This window comes from Cydia splendana, chromosome 11 (assembly GCF_910591565.1).
Source record: "Cydia splendana chromosome 11, ilCydSple1.2, whole genome shotgun sequence".
Taxonomy (NCBI): domain Eukaryota; kingdom Metazoa; phylum Arthropoda; class Insecta; order Lepidoptera; family Tortricidae; genus Cydia; species Cydia splendana.
Window position 1 is genome coordinate 21,219,005 of NC_085970.1, and position 22,095 is coordinate 21,241,099.

Here is a 22,095-nt window from a genome sequence, read left to right on the forward strand (position 1 = left end):
CATGTTATATTATATCCACACAAAGTGCCTTATCATTATGGTATGGATATTGGATAGGCTGTGTAGCACGACTGTAGCGCTGTCTTGTTATTTTTATGCACAATAGTTATTTCACAGAAAGTAGGTGTAAAAGGGTGGTATTCCACCTGTCCAACGTGTATTTTGTCTCACAATCTCACAAAGAAGCGCACACAGCCGACGTACCAGACGGAAGGTCTGGCATCGAAATAAAAGCGGACGTTATTTTTGATACTCAAAAAACTCACTAGATGGCGCTGCGCGGTGAATTCTGTTAAAATTTCAGATGTATCATAATGGGGTTGGCCGGTCAAAGTATTTAGCAGATGGCGCCAGCATAGCTTGCCCTGTCAATCCCTAGAATGGTGTCCAAATTTTGTATCGAAGATGTAACTTTCGATTATTTTGCCTATGCTAAAGGGTTAAAATATGAAAATTACAATTAAATTTTAAGTTTTTTTATTTCTCAAATACTTCTAAGAGGACATACAGTACGGTCTACATACTAATCATATAAAGGTAAATATAAAATCTTATAATGAGAAAACACTCCTAAACAAAATGATTCAACAGTTCGGCGTAGCCATAGGAAAACCAAAATCAGTCAAAAACCCAAAACCTTGGAAAATAATTATCACAAATTTATACTTCTCCAGCCAATGTTAGTAAAGACAATATCGGTTTTTTTTTTCAAATTTCATTCACGCTTGTACTTAAAGTGTAACTTTTGTAACAAAAGGCCAGTTTCTCGAAATCTTTCTGTTAAAAAGAGATTTACAGATTTCATCTGGTTGCTGCCGTTAGGGCTGAACCCCTGGAGCCTGGGTCCCGCGGGCCGGACGCTTTGGGTGTCGGCGGGTCGGATTGGAACGCGTCGCGGGCTGGATTTGGCCCGCGGGCCGGGGTTTGGAGAGCCCTGAGTTAGAGTATAAAAAACCCAAAAATAAGTTTACAAAAAAAGGAGTACATTGTTGAGTGCTGTGGACCTCATTCATAGGTAAAAACAATTTTAAATAACAGTTTTGAATGATTCACGGTTAGTTTCACTAGACTTATATCGACCGGGATATGAACCGTGATTACCTTTTGTATTGTTTCGAGCTCCCGATATTTTGACGCAGTTATGCTCTAGTTTCCTAGGATAGCGGTGCCGTCATATAGCGATACAAATACTGCGACATCCATATTTAGCCGTATTATTTAGTATGGAGACGGCCGCTATATGACGGCACCGCTATCCTAGGAAAACCGATCTTTACATCCATCTGGAGGAGATGCGATGGAGTCACGTGATTTTGTCTACATTTTAAGATCCAAAAGGAGTAAAATAAACTATGAGTCTTAGCCTAGTATTAGGGCCGATTTAGACGGCGCGCGAACTCGTATGCGATTTTAGTTTCATTGACGACTATTGGTTACATCCAATTCAGCCGACCAATCAAATACCGCATTGTAATGAAACTCGCATGCGAGTTCTCGGGCCGCCTAAATGAGCCTTTATGCTCGGTTTTCCTAGGATAGCGGTGCCGTCATACAGCGGCCATCTCCATACAAAATAATACGGCCAAATATGGATGTCGTAGTATTTTGTATGGAGACGGTGGCTATATGACGGCACCGCTATCCTAGGATACCAGAGCTTTAGTGCTACCCTTTGGAGTACAAATGGTCATGAGTAGAAAAAATTCAAAACATTGCAATTAATATTAATATTATAGTGAAAGAGTATTGTGCCATCCAACACACCGTGCAAGTGTTAAATATAATCGAGTCTTACACTAAGGCACTATCTAATCTATTTAACCTTTTAACCGCCATAGAATTTGTCATCGAGTGTGTTCGTGCGGTACGAAGTTACACGAAGTTTAGGTTTATTTATCAGACCGCGGCGAAATGAGCCCGATTTTGTATGTTGGTCTTATGGTCTTATATGTCAGTCTACGGCGGTTAAAAGATTAATTTCTATAACCTTTTCTTTATTCCCGGCAGTCCCACCTTTATATAAAAAATGTTCTTTTTCAAGTTTTAATTCAACCATGATATTGATAATAATAAATTCGCTAAATCGAACGAGCCTACGTAGAAATTCATACCTACTCTGACAATATAATAGCCTTTTGATCGCCATTTTCATTTTACATTGTACTCACTGACCATTTTTTCGGTAAATGGTACCTTGTAGGGACGTCAGGCTAAGTTTACTCTGCAGCGTTTTTGATAGCACAGAGTGTGCGTGTTATTTTAAACGTTAAACTTCTAAGAAAATATTGACGATTAAAATAACACTTGCACACTCTGTGCTATCGAAACCGCTACAGAGTTAGCTTAGCTTGACTCTACCTATTTTAGGAATAGCTTGTTACAAGTTTAGGTGTCCGAAAGGTTATATTATCAGAAACAAGATGGCGTAGGATTTAAAAATAGGATACATTAAGGAAAACTTAGTCAAACATATACTTATTGCACTAAATCGTTTGAAACCTTAAGGTGCATTCATAGTAGTCAAAAATAACATTTACTGCATTAGGCCTAAGGGCTGGTACAGACTGACTGCAAATTGTAGTCCGTCTGTATCGGCCCTAAATCGTATTTAACGACTTACAATAAAAAGTTTAAGGAACAAAATTCCAAAATAGGTCATGTAGAATTGAGCCGTCAGAAATATTCCTTAAAACGTTTAAAGTAAGAGAAACTAGTTAAAATTGTCACTTCTCCAAAATACAAAAGGCTTTATTACTACTAAACTACGCTATTTATTGTCACAGTCCATATCGATTTCCAATATACATTTTTTATTTCATTTAGAGATCATTATTATATTGCCAATAAAATATATCAAAAATAATTCCAATAAAAAATGTTTAACTCATCTCTAACCAACTATTTTTTTTTATTTAATTGGCAATTTTTTTTTTACTTGTTTCATTAGGACTGTGACTTTACGCTCACAAGGTGGGCCTAAACTCCTAAATCAAAAGAATTTAGCCAGCAAGTCGTGCCAAAAACCTATATTATCTAATTATATAGCCGGTCAAAAAAGTTTGTCGGTAGCAAAAGGCGCGAAATTCAAATTTTCTATGAGACGATTGATTACCCTTCGCGCCTACATTTTTTAAATTTACCGCTTTTTTCTACTTCCGGCTTGACAGACTATAGTAACAATTTTGCCTATCAAATAAGCTGACTTTCATACTTTTTATTCCAGGCTTTTTAATTTACGGCTTTTATGTAACACGACTCGCTGGCCAGTCTACATCCGTTGTACAATTCACTGCAGTTCTGTGTCAATGTAGAGAATTAATAATATGTACTTCAGGGGTGGTATTCCACCTGTCCAATGTCAGTGCGCGTCACTCTCTCATTAAAGCAAAATGTGAGATGCAATACACATTGGACAGAGAAATTGAATAGAGTACCACCCTTATACACATTATGTCCAGAAAATATGATATATATTAAAACATCGCTTATAGTAACGTCCTTTGTGAACTTTCTGCAAAAATGGTAGTCTTATTGAAAATCAGTAAGGTGCACAAGTGTAAACATAATCGTCAGGTGAAAACCAAAATTCATAATTACTACAACTCTAAGCTATAGTGAATCGTACTAGTAATAAAACAAGGTTAATTTTTTTTTAATTTTTTTTTGCAACCTTAAAAAACCTTAACCTTATAAAACAAAGTCAGCCGCCGCGTCTGTCTGTTTGTATGTTCGCGATAAACTCAAAAACTACTGAACGGATTTTCATACGGTTTTCACCTATCACTAGAGTGATTCTTGAGGAAGGTTAGGTATATAATTTGTTAAGCTTTTATGTAAACTGTGCGAAGCCAGGGCGGGTCGCTAGTTAGTAAATAAGATTTGGTAGTCACCTGACGAATTATCTTCGACGTCGGCTAAACACGTCATCCTGAATCACGTTTTTAGCTTAGACGTTATTTCCTGGACATAAGGTTGACTTGCCCTCGAGTTATAACCGCATGCGCATCTTCTCGGGCTGCGAGACGAGCCCGTACTTGTCGAGGTGCTCGTACAGAGCGGCCAAGTACTCCTTCGGGTGGTGGGTGTAGTGCTGCACGTGCGGGGACTTGTCCCAGCACTTCCAGGTGCACTGGAAAAAAGTGTTTTGACAAAAATTTTATCTTTGATACGAGCTTTTATCGCTGACTATACTTTTCTTTCAACACTCAACTAATATTCTTTAAAGCCGGGTATTCATTAGGCAACATTTGTTAATAAACTGTTTATGAATTTGATCACCATGTTTTGCAACAAGTTTACCGTAAACACTGTTTCTGAAACTTAGCAGTCCACACTAGTTTAGTTGTTGCTAGGATGTCGCCCGAGGAGGTAGTATGCTCTGTGTGTTGGACCACACTATTTCCATGTTTCTAAACACGTCCGCACTCGATGACATCTGTTTATAAACTGAATGTTTCGTCTTGTTCTCCACCTAGAGGGAGCACAGCAACATGTTTATGCAACAATATTTCATCATCCTTGTTTATAAACATGTTTACAGAGATGATGAAACATCGTGCAACACTGTTTATAAACAGTCATTAAACAGTGTTTATTAACAAAAGTTGCCTAATGTATACCCGGCTTATAAGACAAATCAAAATTCAAAAAAAGATTATGTAAGTAGACCTCACAATTCAATACAACATTAACAGTGTCATGAATGAATATACATTAACAATATATAAATAGTAACATTTATAATATACAACAGCAAATACCAGGGTAAATTCTAACACACCCAAACAAGGGGACGTCCATTAATTACGCGAGGGGTTTTTGAGGATTATTGAAAACCTAGAAAACGACCGCCATGGGGATTTTTAACAAAATGTACGTCACAGCCATCATGGATTGTAGATTATCCATCATTTTAAGTCTACACCCCCGAAAACCTTGAAAAGGACTACCATCTGTCATTTTACGACAGGGGTGCACGTATCTTGGAGCCCATCTCCAAAATAACCTGCACCACCGAAAACCTTGAAAACGACTACCATGTTGTTTGCGACAGACGACGTACCTTGGTGCCCATGCCCACCCAGCTGTCGTGCACGGCGCGGTTGCTGCGCTCGGCGCCCACGGGGTCGGAGCGCGACAGCAGGAACAGCGCGGGCGCGCGGCACGGGTTCGTGTGGAACATCTGCGACGAGCGGATGTAGTGCCGCGTCGCCGCGTCTTGGAAGGCCTTCATGTGGTATCTGTGAATTACGTTTTGGGGATAAGTCAACGGGTTAAGGTAGACCCGACACACTTTGCTTACAGAAAGGAAAATTTTGTGGACAAACTTTTCAGGAAAACCTTAAATAGTGGCCCTGCCCCGTTGAACAGAATTGGCTTACACGGATTCTATTATTGCTCAAAGATTAGTACATTTCGTTATACGTTTATTTCGATCACAAAGTCGTTCCTAGGTCAATATAAAACGCATTATCTCGAGATATAAATCAAACATTTATCAAATTGTTTTATCAACAATGATAAACCACCTGCCACCTGTATACGTGTATCTTTATCGTCTTATGTCTGATGTTTGTCTGAGAAACTTATCTAGATTTAGATAAGAATAAGAACCCACTTATTGCCACACAAAAAAGAAATAAAAGAGATTACCAGATAACATTCAAAGGTTTGCATGCGCGGCAAAAGGAACGGGCTCAGCATACGCTGCGTTAGACATTTCAGTACAAATTGACTGCGCACTGCTGATTTTCAGTCCGTCCCCTTCACTGAACCACATTGATATGTATGCGGGTTACTAAAGGGGCCCATTGATTACCAGTCCGCCGGACGATATCGGCCTGTCAGTTAAACGCAAAATTTGAGAGCTCCGAACAACTAACAGGCTGATATCGTCCGACAAACTGGTAATCTGTGGGCCCCTTAACATTTTTGAAGGACAATTTTTTACAGTTAGCAATATTTCATATAATCAAAAATACTCTGCAGAAAAGAAGAAGATACACGGTATTTTTTTTAAGCCCGTTAATTTCAAGGGTGCATTCCTGAGCTTAAATTAAGTAACTTTCTCAAAGAAACCGGTATTCTAATAGTATATTCAGTGTATCAAAGTTAAGTTAAGTACTCCATATAAGTCCTGAGGGTCTTCTGCATGATATGGTTCTTGGGGAACACGGCCTTGGGCACCCCGATGGTGATCTCACTGATGTCCGCCGCCGAGTCCCACACTTGGCACGATATGCGGTCCAGGACGGGTTGGTAACTAGAAACATAACAATAGAAAATCATGGGCCAACAGTATAGCTGGAAATAAAGGTGTGTTCGGGAAATTTTGAATCAATCGGGAATGTCGGGTAATTTCGAAAAAAAATAGACTTTGATGTGAAGGAAATATCGGCGATTTTCGATATTATCCGACGTTCGGAGGCGATTCGGAATTACTACAATACCACTTTTTACTGCAAACAGACATGTTTATTTACCCCTAAGAACTTATTTATGTGGATATTATTTATATGAGTACAGATTGTAAATGCGAAAGCGACTGAAATAAGCGGTCGGACTCTCACACTAAATTAGTATGTATGTACAGATGTAGTGCATAATTATTTTCCATCGTATTTTCACGGAAACGTATTTCATATTCATATTTATTTATTTCGTATATGCACGGATACATTACACGTCAACGCTCGAACGCGTCTTGCTATTTCAGTCTGTCTCGGTACAAAAAGTATTGAGGTTGCCTGAAGTAGCATGACAAATGCGAACGTTTCCGAGAAAAGACGATGGAAAACAATTATGCACTACATCTTTAACCGCGAGTTATGCTATATCTCCATCATGTGGCATTGAAGTGATTTGTGTGCCCACTACACTTAATCCACTATTTGGACAATGTCAACTTGTAAAATAGAACACTAAACAATAACCGCTAAATTCCTGACAATTGTAAACAAAGTTGTTTACAAACATGTTATACAATGCACTTCCTTATTGGCCGCGTTACTGTTTGCAGTTGATGTAGTCCAATGGACCTTGGGCCTAAATTAAACCACATCAGACGATGCTATTCATAAATCGGTAATGACCTTGACACAACGTCCATGAAGGTCTTATAACAGGGTTCATGGACCTTTTAACTTTAGGCGATCCCGTTTTTCACGTGTAGTCGCCATCAGATATATCCGAGCAGCCAATTTGTTCACAAATATCTGAACAAAGCCACTATTATCACCTTTGCCGCTTCGATATACATATCTGACGGCGACTATCGAATCAGCAAAGAATAAACTATAATTTTTGTTTTTGGCAGACAAATTTTGATCCTGGGAAGTTGAGGGGTTAACAGCCGAGTATTTTGGTATTTTTTTGTTTAAATTCTTTATACCTTAATTCTTCAGATAAAACTACAAACAAGTGCGAGTCGGATTCGCGCACGAAGGGTTCCGTACCATAATGAAAAAAAAAAAAAGCAAAAAAAAAAAAACGGTCACCCATCCAAATACTGACCACTCCCGACGTTGCTTAACTTTGGTCAAAAATCACGTTTGTTGTATGGGAGCCCCATTTAAATCTTTATTTTATTCTGTTTTTAGTATTTGTTGTTATAGCGGCAACAGAAATACATCATCTGTGAAAATTTCAACTGTCTAGCTATCACGGTTCGTGAGATACAGCCTGGTGACAGACGGACGGACGGACGGACGGACGGACGGACAGCGAAGTCTTAGTAATAGGGTCCCGTTTTACCCTTTGGGTACGGAACCCTAAAAAATGATTCAAATTACTTGGAACCTTGGTAAAGTGCACTCCGTTCTGTTGGTATATTCAGGCGTGGCTCACTCCGCGATTTCGTCGCGTCGCTACAAGTACATGCGGCCACACCAGTTTTGGTGTCTAGCAGTAGTAGTTGCCGGCTTGCCGCGCACCGCTATGGAACGGACGCCTGCTCGCGCTTGCGCTTGTATCTCTCGTAATAGACGCGTTCTGTTAGAGTGAACCTTCTGTACCTAGTACTATTATATATTCTGTGGTATATTATAGATTAACCCACGTATAAGTTACAGTACCGCATGAAACAGAACTCACGTTTTAGGATCCCTGAGGGCGTGCACGCACAGCTCGCCCCACATGTAGCCCGCCACGGAGAACCCGTGCACCGTCAGCGTCGAGTGGGAGTCGTTCACGGCGTGGCCTTACTGTAGATGTGAGAGAGATAGATATGTAAGGACTTACGTTTTAGGATCCCTGAGGGCGTGCACGCACAGCTCGCCCCACATGTAGCCCGCGACGGAGAACCCGTGCACCGTCAGCGTCGAGTGGGAGTCGTTCACGGCGTGACCTTACTGTAGATGTGAGAGAGATAGATATGTAAGGACTTACGTTTTAGGATCCCTGAGGGCGTGCACGCACAGCTCGCCCCACATGTAGACCGCGACGGAGAACCCGTGCACCGTCAGCGTCGAGTGGGAGTCGTTCACGGCGTGGCCTTACTGTAGATGTGAGAGAGATAGATATGTAAGGACTTACGTTTTAGGATCCCTGAGGGCGTGCACGCACAGCTCGCCCCACATGTAGCCCGCGACGGAGAACCCGTGCACCGTCAGCGTCGAGTGGGAGTTGTTCACGGCGTGGCCTTACTGTAGATGTGAGAGAGATAGATATGTATGGACTTACGTTTTAGGATCCCTGAGGGCGTGCACGCACAGCTCGCCCCACATGTAGCCCGCGACGGAGAACCCGTGCACCGTCAGCGTCGAGTGGGAGTCGTTCACGGCGTGGCCTTACTGTAGATGTGAGAGAGATAGATATGTAAGGACTTACGTTTTAGGATCCCTGAGGGCGTGCACGCACAGCTCGCCCCACATGTAGCCCGCGACGGAGAACCCGTGCACCGTCAGCGTCGAGTGGGAGTTGTTCACGGCGTGGCCTTACTGTAGATGTGAGAGAGATAGATATGTATGGACTTACGTTTTAGGATCCCTGAGGGCGTGCACGCACAGCTCGCCCCACATGTAGCCCGCGACGGAGAACCCGTGCACCGTCAGCGTCGAGTGGGAGTCGTTCACGTGGCCTTACTGTACATGAGAGAGAGAGAGAGAGATGTGTAAGGACTTACGTTTTAGGGTCCCTGAGGGCGTGCACGCACAGCTCGCCCCACATGTAGCCCGCGACGGAGAACCCGTGCACCGTCAGCGTCGAGTGGGAGTCGTTCACGTGGCCTTACTGTACATGAGAGAGAGAGAGAGATGTGTAAGGACTTACGTTTTAGGGTCCCTGAGGGCGTGCACGCACAGCTCGCCCCACATGTAGCCCGCGACGGAGAACCCGTGCACCGTCAGCGTCGAGTGGGAGTCGTTCACGTGGCCTTACTGTACATGAGAGAGAGAGAGAGATGTGTAAGGACTTACGTTTTAGGGTCCCTGAGGGCGTGCACGCACAGCTCGCCCCACATGTAGCCCGCGACGGAGAACCCGTGCACCGTCAGCGTCGAGTGGGAGTCGTTCGCGGTGATGAATTTCAGCAGGTCACCCGCTACCAACTACAAGGAAAAACACATTTTTTAAACTTATGTTCTAGTCACAGTCTATAAAACAATGCAGTCATTCGACGAAGCCGTCTAGACAGGGCAATCGAGCGGGGTGCGAGGGGTGGGTCGCGCGCACCCGAGCTGCAAACATCGCCATTGTTAGTAGCTCGCAGTGGCGGCGCGTCAAACATATCCATAGGCAAGCCGTGGCTAATTTGGCTTACATATTTCCTTTACAACTGTGCTCAAATTTCCAAAAACAGGCAAGCCGGTGGGAATCGGCTTTTATGGACGCGCCCCCACTGGTAGCTCGGTGCTACTTACAGGGCTAGCGTGTCTTATTTGAAATGTTTGGTATGTTTGTGTTGGTGTGTAAAAGTCTGTGACAACCATACTGTGTTCTTGTGCGGTGTCGGCATTTACGCAGACAACAAAGGCGTCGGTCCACTATTACTTTTTACACTGTGGTCTAGTTTTAAGATAAGTAGGAAACATGAGAGCCTCACAAGTAACAATTAGTACCACACATTTTATTCTCTAAAATATTTTTTTAAACTTTATTTCCGCCCAGTACGAGTAGTTATACTGGACCGTCCAGATTTTTGATTTAAATTTAGCACTAAAATTGGTTCATCGGTTAGGAGCTACAATGCCACAAAAATATAGACAGATACACAACTAACAAACAGACAAAATTAACGCAGGACATCAGTAGTCGTGTTCAATGCGCGCAGCGACATAGACGCATTGATGTGTAATTAAATTATTTAATTGCGAAATTAGCGCGGCTCGGCCGCCGCTGGTAAATCGACGCGATGAGTGACTCCGAACAGAGTCAACCCATCGTGAATGAGTTCCTCGCCTTTCTGCAACTAAAAAATAAGCTGGTGCAGGAAGGAGCGATGGATGCGGTGACTGCTGTCCAGATGAATTCGCGTGCGTCGAGTTTCACCGTGGAAGACATCTGTGCAGCGAAGCAGGTGCTATGCCAGTCCCTTGGGATCGTTGGCAGCTATGTACCTCACCGGAGAGGGGATGAAGCCGGGAAGAAGTCCCTCGAGGATATAATGAAAATCCTAAGGGAAAACAAGGATCGGATTCCGGAGTTTGTGGCGACGGGTGTAATCCTGCCGTCGTGTGCCCCGGATAATGTCGACGTTCGCAGCTTGTTTAAGGAAATCGTGGCCCTTAATACAAGATTAGCCGAAGTTATTATGAAGTTTGAAGCTAGCCTAGTCACTATCGCCGAGTTACGCGACGAAATCACATGTTTGCGGAATGCTCCAACTCGGTCGGCGGTTTCAAATTTCAAGAGCGATTATCGACCTGACACTGGAGTCGAGTCGGTTAGTTTACGTGTTGCTGACACTGTACAATGTGTCGCACGCGCCGCTGCACCGCCCGCGCACCCCCCGCGCGCGCGACCGTCTCCTGTCCCCTCGAAGTCACGTCAGCGTGCTTATGCTGACGTCGCCGGTCAGCCTGTCGCAGCTAACCGGGTCAACGCGCCTTCTAAGGCGTGTGAATCACGGGCTCCCCTTTTGGAGAAGTCCTCCCGCACCAATGTGGATAAGGAGGGATTCACACTGGTGGAAAGGAAGAACAAGGTGCGCAGGGCGCCCCGTAAGACTCTGTGTGGCACTGCGGAACCGGTTAATTCTGGTTTACGAATTGCGACACCGAGTAAGGCGCTCTACGTGTCTCGCCTGCATTACTCCGCCGGGGCCGACGAGGTGGTGGAGTACGTCCGCCGGAAGACTGGCTACACGCTGAGGGTGCACCAGCTACAGTCGCGTCACTATGTGCACTTCAGTTCATTTGTGGTGCGCGTGCCGCGGCCGCTGCAGGACACCATCGCAAGCGCGGACTTCTGGCCGAAGGGTGTGGTGTTTCGGAGATTCCGGGGCAACCTGCCGAACCCTACACCAAGTCAGACGACGCAACGGAGCCACGCTGTTACGTCGTCGCCCAAATTTAATGTTTAATTTGTGTTTGGTTTTTATTTGTAGTTTTGTTGTTGTTTTCTTGTATTCTTATTTTGTAGTTTCACAGTGCCTTAGTTTTTACTGTAATGCTGTGTCACTTATTTGAGTAATAAATAAATAAAATAAATAAATAAATAAGTACTTAAAACAGGTATAGTTCAAGAAGCAAATTTCGACGTACAAAAACGTTTCATAATATACCAAAGTCAGAATCGCTCGTCATAGTTTTATTGGTTGGTTAGTGTTCAATTTATATTCAATAGTCTAGTCTATTTCTAGACTACGTAAAGGTATTTTAGGCCTGGAATTTTCCATTCAGTCGTTCTATGTGCGCTAAACTATATTTTTTTAGTTATAAGAAGTTTATAAAGAAAATAGTCAAATGTATAAATAAATTTAAATAATTAATGAGTTGTAAAGGAAATATAATTGCTGTTTATTATTGTATGTTAATAAATTTAGAAACAACTTATACGTTTGTCTCTTCCTCATGTAAGAAGGAGTATGTGATGTGTACAATAAAAAGTATTGTATTGTATGATAAAAGATTATCAAGAAGTTCTTAGAAATAAAAACAAAGGTGACTAAAAGATTCAGTATGACTTTGCACAAAGATATAATCTAAAATATGTTCCATTTGGGCATAAAGCCAGAATCAGGTCAATAAACTTCTTGTGAATATCACATTCTGTACTTTTGCGGTGATCCTGTACTGGTCGGTGGACCAAACAAATCGCAGTAAAGTTTATCAATGCGTCGTGTTATAATAGTCAATCATCTTACTTTAGACCGTTAAGTTTAGTTACTTTATACTTTAGACACTTTATCGAAAAATGCAAAATATTTCCCTGATTTTTTTTCACATGTTCGGAATTTCGAAGTCACCATGTAAATTTGTAATATAACATTATTATCTACTCGTATCATGTACAGGAGGCGGCCTGAGACTTGTACGTTTTTTTTATATCACCATAGTTTCTTGAACTGACAGAGTGTATGTACTTGACTTTTTGCTAAACCATAAAAAGGTCTGGCAAAAAATCGCGCCCGGAGAAACGACCACGAACGTGTAAGCAAAGATTTGGTGTTAATTGAAGTTCCAAATACAATATCAATACGGAATACTCAAGTCTGTATCTTTAGGTGGTATTTAAATAAAAGTAAAATAAAATAAACAATTTGTAAATTTTCGGGTAGTTATAACATTTATAGGTTAACCGACCAATTACAAAAAAGCATGGTTCAGTCACTGAACGACCTGACTTTAACCTACATGATTTGATCGTGTAATGTTTTCATCTACCCTCAACTAGCTTAAGGAGCCATTTGAGGGTAGATTTTAATAAAATTAATACCTAAAGATACAGAGTATAGGAATATAGAACATAATGAAATGAACGTGCATGACTTCAGCACATGAATTCTTACTCAAATTGTGTATTTTAATTTAACCTTGCTCCGAGTATAGAGTGGCGTATTTCATGACGTGCTTTTGACGTGCGAAAAGCTATTAAATTGTGACGATTATAACAAAACGCGCGTCCTGGCGAGCGACGTCGACATATTGTTATTATCGCCAAAAAATGGACGCCATTTTGATGCTATCTTAGAGAAACAGACAAGCTTATATTGATAGATTTATCTCTATCTTACCATGTGATAGATTTCTATCATAGAGAAGTAAGTGCCACAAGCGCCAAAAGAGAAGCTCTTAAATTGTGACGATTGTAACAAAACCCTTTAGACATGTTCTGGCCAGCGAAGTAGACGCAATATTAGTTACCGCCACAAATGGGCGTCATTTTGATGCCATCTTAGAAAAATAGACAAGCTGATGTTGATAGATATAACTCGATCTGACCAAGACATATAGTTTTTCTTAGATAAAGAGACAAGTTTGTTAAATATGAATATATCTGCGACCCCTTAACAGGCCACGCTGCCACGGCGTGTACGACACGCTGAGCACGTCAAACCCTTGCTCCAGGTACAGAGTGGCGTATTTGATGTCAGTACAACGTACCTGCGACCCCTTGACAGGCCACATGAGCTGCCACGGCGTGCACGACACGTTGAGCACGTCAAACCCTTGCTCCAGGTACAGAGTGGCGTATTTGATGTCAGTACAACGTACCTGCGACCCCTTGACAGGCCACATGAGCTGCCACGGCGTGTACGACACGCTGAGCACGTCAAACCCTTGCTCCAGGTACAGAGTGGCGTATTTATTGTCAGTACAACGTACCTGCGACCCCTTGACAGGCCACATGAGCTGCCACGGCGTGCACGACACGCTGAGCACGTCAAACCCTTGCTCCAGGTATAGAGTGGCGTATTTATTGTCAGTACAACGTACCTGCGACCCCTTGACAGGCCACATGAGCTGCCACGGCGTGCACGACACGCTGAGCACGTCAAACCCTTGCTCCAGGTACAGAGTGGCGTTTTTTATTGTCAGTACAACGTACCTGCGACCCCTTGACAGGCCACATGAGCTGCCACGGCGTGCAAAACACGCTGAGCACGTCAAACCCTTGCTCCATGTACAGAGTGGCGTATTTATTGTCAGTACAACGTACCTGCGACCCCTTGACAGGCCACATGAGCTGCCACGGCGTGCACGACACGCTGAGCACGTCAAACCCTTGCTCCAGGTACAGAGTGGCGTATTTATTGTCAGTACAACGTACCTGCGACCCCTTGACAGGCCACATGAGCTGCCACGGCGTGCACGACACGCTGAGCACGTCAAACCCTTGCTCCAGGTACAGAGTGGCGTATTTATTGTCAGTACAACGTACCTGCGACCCCTTGACAGGCCACATGAGCTGCCACGGCGTGCACGACACGCTGAGCACGTCAAACCCTTGCTCCATGTACAGAGTGGCGTATTTATTGTCAGTACAACGTACCTGCGACCCCTTGACAGGCCACATGAGCTGCCACGGCGTGCACGACACGCTGAGCACGTCAAACCCTTGCTCCAGGTACAGAGTGGCGTATTTCATGACGTGCTTCTGGCGTGCGAGGAGCCAGTTGACCATCACGCAGAGGGGACGGTTGATCTGCTTGTCGAGTCTGACGACACAAATATTGGTTAACTTAAATATACACATCAACATTTAACTCCAAGTTGGTTAATATTTCTTGATATATTGTTATCTGTGCCAAATTCCAATGAATGCTATTAGCGTAAGGTATATAATAAGGTATACATACCTTATGTCTAAAATTTCTATACAATCTGTAATCTGTAAAAGGGTAAGGTCATGCGGGACAAGAGTAACAGTATGAGCTAGGATTCCCTACAAGTATTTCTCTTGCCCCAATGTTTCTTTTACCCTATCTAACCTTACGGAAATCGGTATAAATCCATATAAATCTATCACATAGCACAGAAGCCCCCTATTTAAGTGTAAAACACAAGATTTACAAGTTTAAGTGGTCGAGTTAGTGTGACGTGTAAATATCTGTGATTATAAGTAAATAGCTTTAATTTTGTTTACGGCGTATTTTAAAATCAGTTAAGTGTTATAAATATGTAGACACCTACCTATGCCTGTCATTACAAATGTTTACACAATTAGAATGTCAAGATAGCATATAAATACTCTTAATATGCGGCTTTACACCTTTGCTCATAATTGTCAGGTCTTGTACAAACATCCATTTGAAACAATTAAAAACCCTACCACATTTACCTAATGCATATCACGCGTTAGAACGAGACAGCCTAGTATCTTACCAGAATTACATAAGTTAAAGCGAGACGTCAGAATGTAGTCGTTATCATCAATGCACAGTCGAGGTCATTAATGCCATTATCGCTAGACCTTATGGTGAGGTGATATGGTTCAAAATTGGCCTAACTAATTTGTATGATGCTGATATGTGCACTAAGTAACTATAAACAATGTGCATACAGAAGTGCGCGCGTGGGTTATCTAATGTTAATATTGTTAATGTGACGGCCGTGTTTTATTAATATGTATTTGCATGTCACATACATTTTAACACGAATGCATTTTCTTAGTCATTATCATAACTGATATGATGGATATAATATGGCCGTCATCGTAACTATAGTAACAACTAGGTAATGCGTGATGGCGAAGGAAGTAAAAACAAAGAGCAGGGGGCCTACAGCGAACACCGAAGTTCGCAAATTGCGGGGATCTTACTCTTTTACTCCAATGCAGGCGTAATTAGTTTGACATAGAAAGATGCCCGCTATTTGCGAACTCTGATTTTCGAGGTAATAGCCCAGCACACGGCGTCGAAAAAAATGAAATTTTCTTTCGCATAAGAATCACTTTAATCCTAATTCACCTATTCACCCCAACGGTTAAAAATAGAGCAAACTCTACATATTTACTATTTAAGTTTCACTTTATTTAAATGAGACACTATTGTGGCCAAATAGTCATTAAAAACTAGACAAGGTATTTAATAAAGTAGGTATTCCTACAACAATAGAGGTATAATGATGAGTCTACGCGTCATTTTCCACGACTGGAAATACGTTTCATTCAGGACGGAAACAATAATCAAAACTACTGATAAAATCTGATGACTATCACATGTGCTGATATTGGACGACAATAGGATCATGTTGCAATCTTTACAATGTTTGCAGCAAACAGATTACTTTGTATGTAAAATATCAATACAAAATGACCTATATTAATTGCTCCTTGTGAGCTTTCTCAGATTTAATTTTCTGTGTTAACTAATACAATATTAAAACAAAACAGTATTTGATCTTGAATATAAATAAAATAAACCGGCCAAGTACGAGTCGGACTCGCGCACAAAGGGTTCCGTACCATTACCCAAAAAAACGGCAAAAAATCACGTTTATTGTATGGGAGCCCCACTTAAACATTTATTTTGTTTTGTTTTTAGTATTTGTTGTTATAGCGGCAATCTGTGAAAATATCAACTGCCTAGCTATCACGGTTCATGAGATACAGCCTGGTGACAGACAGACGGACGGACAGCGAAGTCTTAGTAATAGGGTCCCGTTTTTACCCTTTGGGTACGGAACCCTAAAAACACACATCATGTCAACAGCTATAAAAATTTGCACTAACTTTGGAACACTTGCGATCTTAAGAGGATAGGGTAACACATCTTTTCAAAAGAAGAAAGAAAGAACGTGTCATAAACGTCAACGTCAATAAAATTTATTTTCATTATTTTACTTCATTATATACGTATTTTCTTTGATATATATTTATAAATTTGCTAAAATACTATTCGATAATGGTTCTGTGTAGTAAATGTAGCACGGTGACCCACAGAAATTTTCTGGATTGTTGTTCCTGCCACTCCAGGTACTGCCTAGACTGTCTAGAAGAAATGGGCGTAAGTTTTAAACGGTTTACCCTTATGACCATAGAAAATAAAAGTAACTGGAAATGCCGTCACTGTAACCAAAATTATGGAAAGACGAATATCGTTAATAAAACCAAGAAGTCAATTACTCCTATACCGAATCCCAGTACTTCCAACGCTCCTTCTGTTCCTATCTACGAAGCAGATAACTCCATGTTTGGAAACATCACAACACGGCGAGAGCGGTCTCCAAATGTACTAAATACTAGTGTGCAGTATTGCAATGAGACTTTCCGCGACGACATTCTTTACTTTGAAAGTATTCGATCTATTGTACGCCAGGAAATTGAAGAATCATTTAATGAACGTCTAATAGATAAAATTTGCAAGAGGGTGTCAGATGAATTAATCCCGACACTTATTAATAAGATTACTGCCGTACTACACAACAATGTTACAGGACTAAGTGAGCACAATGCTCCCATTGCAACTGCCGGTCCCGTCGCTACATCTGCCCCTACCTACACCTCCACCCCTGCTGCTCCCGTCGCTACATCTGCCCCTACCTACACCTCCACCCCTGCTGCTCCCGTCGCTACATCTGCACCTGCCTACACCTCCACCCCTGCTGCTCCCGTCGCTACATCTGCACCTGCCTACACCTCCACCCCTGCTGCTCCCGTCGCCGCTTCTGCTACCACCACCGCAACTACCAATACTTATCCATCCTACGCCGCTGCCGCCGCCGCTGTAACCACCACCACAGCACCAGCTTCTCCTATCCTACTACCAGTCCAGCCCGTTATTCGCTCCAGTCCCAAGGCAAGAACAAACAACGATTCCAAACCTAACAAAAACAAAGACAATCAAGTGTCTACTACTCCTGCCGCACCGCTTAAGGTACCACCATCAACATCTCGCGAAACAAATCCAACCCAAAATGGCCTATCAGAAATTAACGACCATAGAAAGTCACTAAAGGGAATCACACGGGGCTGTGCTACCACTTGCATTTCTCAACTCCAAGCGTCTGAATGGATGAGACAAATTCACCTATATTATGTGAAGTTGGGAACCCCCGATGATGTAGTTAAAAATCATTTAAAAGTTATTACAGGTTATGATTGTGACACATTTAAAGTTGAATGTCTTAAATCCCGCGGTCAATATGCTTCATTTAAGCTTACTGTGCCATCGAGTCTGTTAGATAGAATTATGATCCCTGATAACTGGCCAAAAGACGTATGTGTCAAACCTTGGAATCAGCCCTTTCGACAAAATTACGCAGACAAAAACAATACATAACAAAAACCGCTTTACTAGAATACAAATAATATACCAAAATGTTAGGGGACTACGTAGCCGAACCTCGCTCTTTTATAGAAATGCCCTCGCAAGTGCCTGTGACATATTTGCGCTCACTGAAACATTTCTAACTAGCTCGATACAAGATGCTGAGCTCTTCCCGTCGAACTACACCGTGTTCCGTAAGGATAGAGCAGGCGACGCGGGATGGGGAGGAGTTCTACTAGCAGTGAAAGATATTTACAAACCTCAGTTAGTAATGCAAATTGATGGCTTGACACCAGACATGGAGATATTATTTGTTATACTTCATATTAAAAATAATAAAATTCTTATATGTGTAGCATACCTACCGCCAAATTATAATAGAGATCAGTATCTTCGCGTACTAACGTGTATTGAGAATGCAATTTGTACATTTTCTACCATAAAATCCATTATTATTGGCGATTTCAACCTCTCCTCATGCACAAAAACTGTAGTTGACCAATTTAACTGTTTCACCGAATTTTGCAAACTTAGGCAATTAAACAAAATTTGTAACGAATATGGAGGCATTTTGGATTTAGTTTTAACTAGTCTCAGTGACGTGTGCGTGGGTAGCGATGTCGAGCCGTTGATACCAATAGATCCATATCACCCACCTTTAGGAGTGACTGTCACCCTGCCAAGAGGACAGACAAGACGGACCACATTATCTTCACCGTCACGTAGTGTTGAACATAGTGATGCTCCGACCGGATGGAATTTTTTTAAAGCTGATTTCCCTGCCTTGTATACAGAACTAGAGTCTATTGACTGGTCTGATGTTCTTAATTCAAATAACATTGATTCTGCGGTAGACGTTTTTTACAAAAAACTCTACGGCGTTTTCAATGTTACTGTGCCCAAACGTTTACCCAAAACTAAAGTATATACATATCCATCGTGGTACACACCGGAAATCAAAAAATATATCGAACTAAAATACTATCACTTAAAGAAATTTAAATCATTAGGCCTACAATTTAACCTCGAAATGTTTAAATACTACAGGTCTCTCGTAAAGGAGTTAATTAACAAATCTTATAAAAAATATCTTCATGATATTGAATGTAATATAAGTAAAAACCCTCAAGAATTTTGGAAATATGTAAAAAGTAAACAACAGAATAGAAACATAATATCTGAATACATATATAAAGGTAAAACAGTCGTTGATCAAGAAGCAGTCGATGCTTTTGCGTCCTTCTTCAGCTCCGTATTCCAGCCTGAAGCTCCGCAACTAGATCCCAAAAAAGCGGAACTGGAGGCTGGTAACAACAATGAATCTATGATTGCTATCCCAACTATCAGTATTTCAGAAATCAGAGCCGCTATTCGGAAACTCAAACCTAAGTCGTCAGCTGGGCCTGATGGTATACCCCCGTTTCTAGTCAAGGACTGTGTATGCTTGTTAGAACACTCGTTACTTCACATATACAACCTATCACTCAAGCTGGGCGTATATCCATCCCAATGGAAGGTCTCAAGAGTGACCCCAATTCCTAAGATAAGTAAGTCCTCCGATATCACAAACTTCAGGCCCATTGCTGTATTGTCCGTGTTTGGAAAAGTGTTTGAGACCATTCTAAACCACTGCTTACTTAATCAGATAAATCGTAAATTAGTAGATTGTCAACATGGATTCCGCGCTTCTCGATCCACTACTACCAACCACATTTGCTTCTTTGATAGCGTTTTGCGCCAAATGGATACTGCACGACAAGTTGATGTTGTTTATTTCGACTTCAAGAAAGCTTTCGACTTAGTTGACAACGATACTCTCCTATGCAAACTGTCAGCCTTAGGTTTCACCCCTCAACTTCTTGTTTTCTTCTCTGACTACCTCAGGAATCGCACACAATATGTCCAATTAAATTCTTACCAATCTGAAAGGTATTACACTCGTTCCGGGGTTAGTCAAGGTAGCACTCTGGGGCCTACTCTTTTCTTAATCATGGTCAATGATCTGCCAAGTAATATATCAGGCGTGGAATCACTATTTTATGCGGATGATCTTAAAATAATTCAACCGGTCGTAAATCCATCCGACTGTACGGTACTCCAACAAACAATCAACATGGTTGACAGCTGGAGTAAAACAAACCGCTTGTACCTAAATGAATCTAAGTGCAAAGTAATAAGTTTTAGCCGGTCTGTAGATTATATCCTCCAGACATATACTCTTACTAACATTCCCCTTGACCGAGTAACAGAAATAAAGGATCTAGGGTTAACACTCGACACTAAGCTAAACATGCACTCACACATTATAAATATTTGCAAAAGTGCCTACAAAATTTTAGGGTTCATTATTAGAACGACTTCTGAATTTCGTGACCCTAAAATCGCAATAATTATTTATAATGCCTATGTTCGCAGCAAGCTTGAGTACAATTCTATCGCATGGGACCCTCGGGAAGCAAAATATACCATAATGGTCGAGCGCGTCCAACGTAAATTTGCTAGACATCTTTACAAAAGGTATTACGGATACTACCCATACTTATTTCCGTCATCCTTTGTATTGGGAATGGTAGGGTTAGAGTCTCTCGAGCTAAGGCGTAAGCAAACGCTTGCCTTACACTATTGTCTGCTTTTAAGAAATCGTATTGACAACCCATCCGTTCTGGAGCGTATGCGTATTTTTACCCCAGACAACTACATAGCTGCAGTAGGGCGTAGCGCACGTAGAGCCAGAAACCTTTTTGCATATCCAAATGTTCGCACCTATCACGGTTCAAACGCACCCACGTACCGAGCAATAGAATTACTAAATAACTTCATAGCTACAGTCCAAAACGCAGACATATTCGCAGACAAGTGGCCGTCCCTACAACGTAGTATCAGGATTTTTTTAAACTCTACCTATGTTATTTAATATCAGATTCTTTTTTTTATCTCTATGTAACTTAGTAATACATAATATGTATGTTCAATTATAAAGATAAGTGTGTAATACAATAAGTGTACCTACTAATTTTATGATACTGACTGATACTGACAACATATATGTACCTAATTAACAGTATAAGTGCCTTGGCTTGAGCTGTAAACTTATACATAGTGTTTGAATAAAGAATAAAGAATAAAGTCACGTGACTCTTCTCCATACGTGAAGTCCCTTTCTTGTATAAGATTCGTTGTTCCCAATAGGCGCCAGCCAAATTCTTATAAAATGGCATGCTGTTCGGGCGAGGCGTGAACCAGAGAGCAAGGTCTAAACTAAAATATTAACTTATTTTCATAGTGTTAACTGTTAGGGGTCGGCTGTGAGTTTCATCTTCTCGTTGGAGATGTTACTGGATGTTGTTGGTGAAGTTCCTGGGACTACATCCCATATATGACCCATCATATCAACAGGCATAAATACACTAGTATTATGCCTAATTGATATGATGGGTTATGGGAGTATAAAAAACCGGCCAAGTGCGAGTCGGACTCGCACACACACGAAGGGTTCCGTACCATTATCTATAAAAACGGTCACCCATCTAAGTACTGACCCCGCCCGACGTTGCTTAACTTCGGTCAAAAATCACGTTTGTTGTATGGGAGCCCCGCTTAAATCTTTATTTTATTCTGTTTTTAGTATTTGTTGTTATAGCGGCAACAGAAATACATAATCTGTGAAAATTTCAACTGCCTATTAGCTATCACGGTTCATGAGATACAGCCTGACAGACGGACGGACGGACGGACAGCGGAGTCTTAGTAATAGGGTCCCGTTTTTACCCTTTGGGTACGGAACCCTAACTAGTGTACTAACTTAGTTATCAAACACTAAAGCAGTATTTGTTGATGTTGACTTATTCCACGACCTAGTTTTATCAATGAGAGATAAGTATGTGTACGTGAGTACGGTTTGGAATATACGGTGTCGTATCAAAAAGTAAAGAGCTGGCGCAAGATAGG

At 41.6% G+C, this 22,095-nt stretch overlaps 1 protein-coding gene and 1 long non-coding RNA gene across 2 annotated transcripts in view; both read right to left on the bottom strand.

Annotated features, from left to right (window-relative positions):
- The window catches only part of LOC134794984 (uncharacterized), a 46,871-nt gene that overhangs the window by 5,802 nt on the left and 18,974 nt on the right, over nucleotides 1-22,095 (bottom strand). The gene's annotated exons all lie outside the window — the stretch shown is intronic.
- LOC134794972 (uncharacterized) overlaps nucleotides 461-22,095 on the bottom strand; it is a 33,962-nt gene continuing 12,327 nt past the window's right edge. Inside the window, exons 4-8 of the mRNA XM_063766845.1 lie at nucleotides 14,430-14,595; nucleotides 9,414-9,544; nucleotides 6,125-6,262; nucleotides 5,063-5,240; nucleotides 461-4,129 (exon numbers count right to left, since the gene is read on the bottom strand). Coding sequence (XP_063622915.1) covers nucleotides 3,989-4,129; nucleotides 5,063-5,240; nucleotides 6,125-6,262; nucleotides 9,414-9,544; nucleotides 14,430-14,595 — 754 coding nt within the window. The 3' untranslated portion in view covers nucleotides 461-3,988. The remainder of the gene's footprint in view (nucleotides 4,130-5,062; nucleotides 5,241-6,124; nucleotides 6,263-9,413; nucleotides 9,545-14,429; nucleotides 14,596-22,095) is intronic.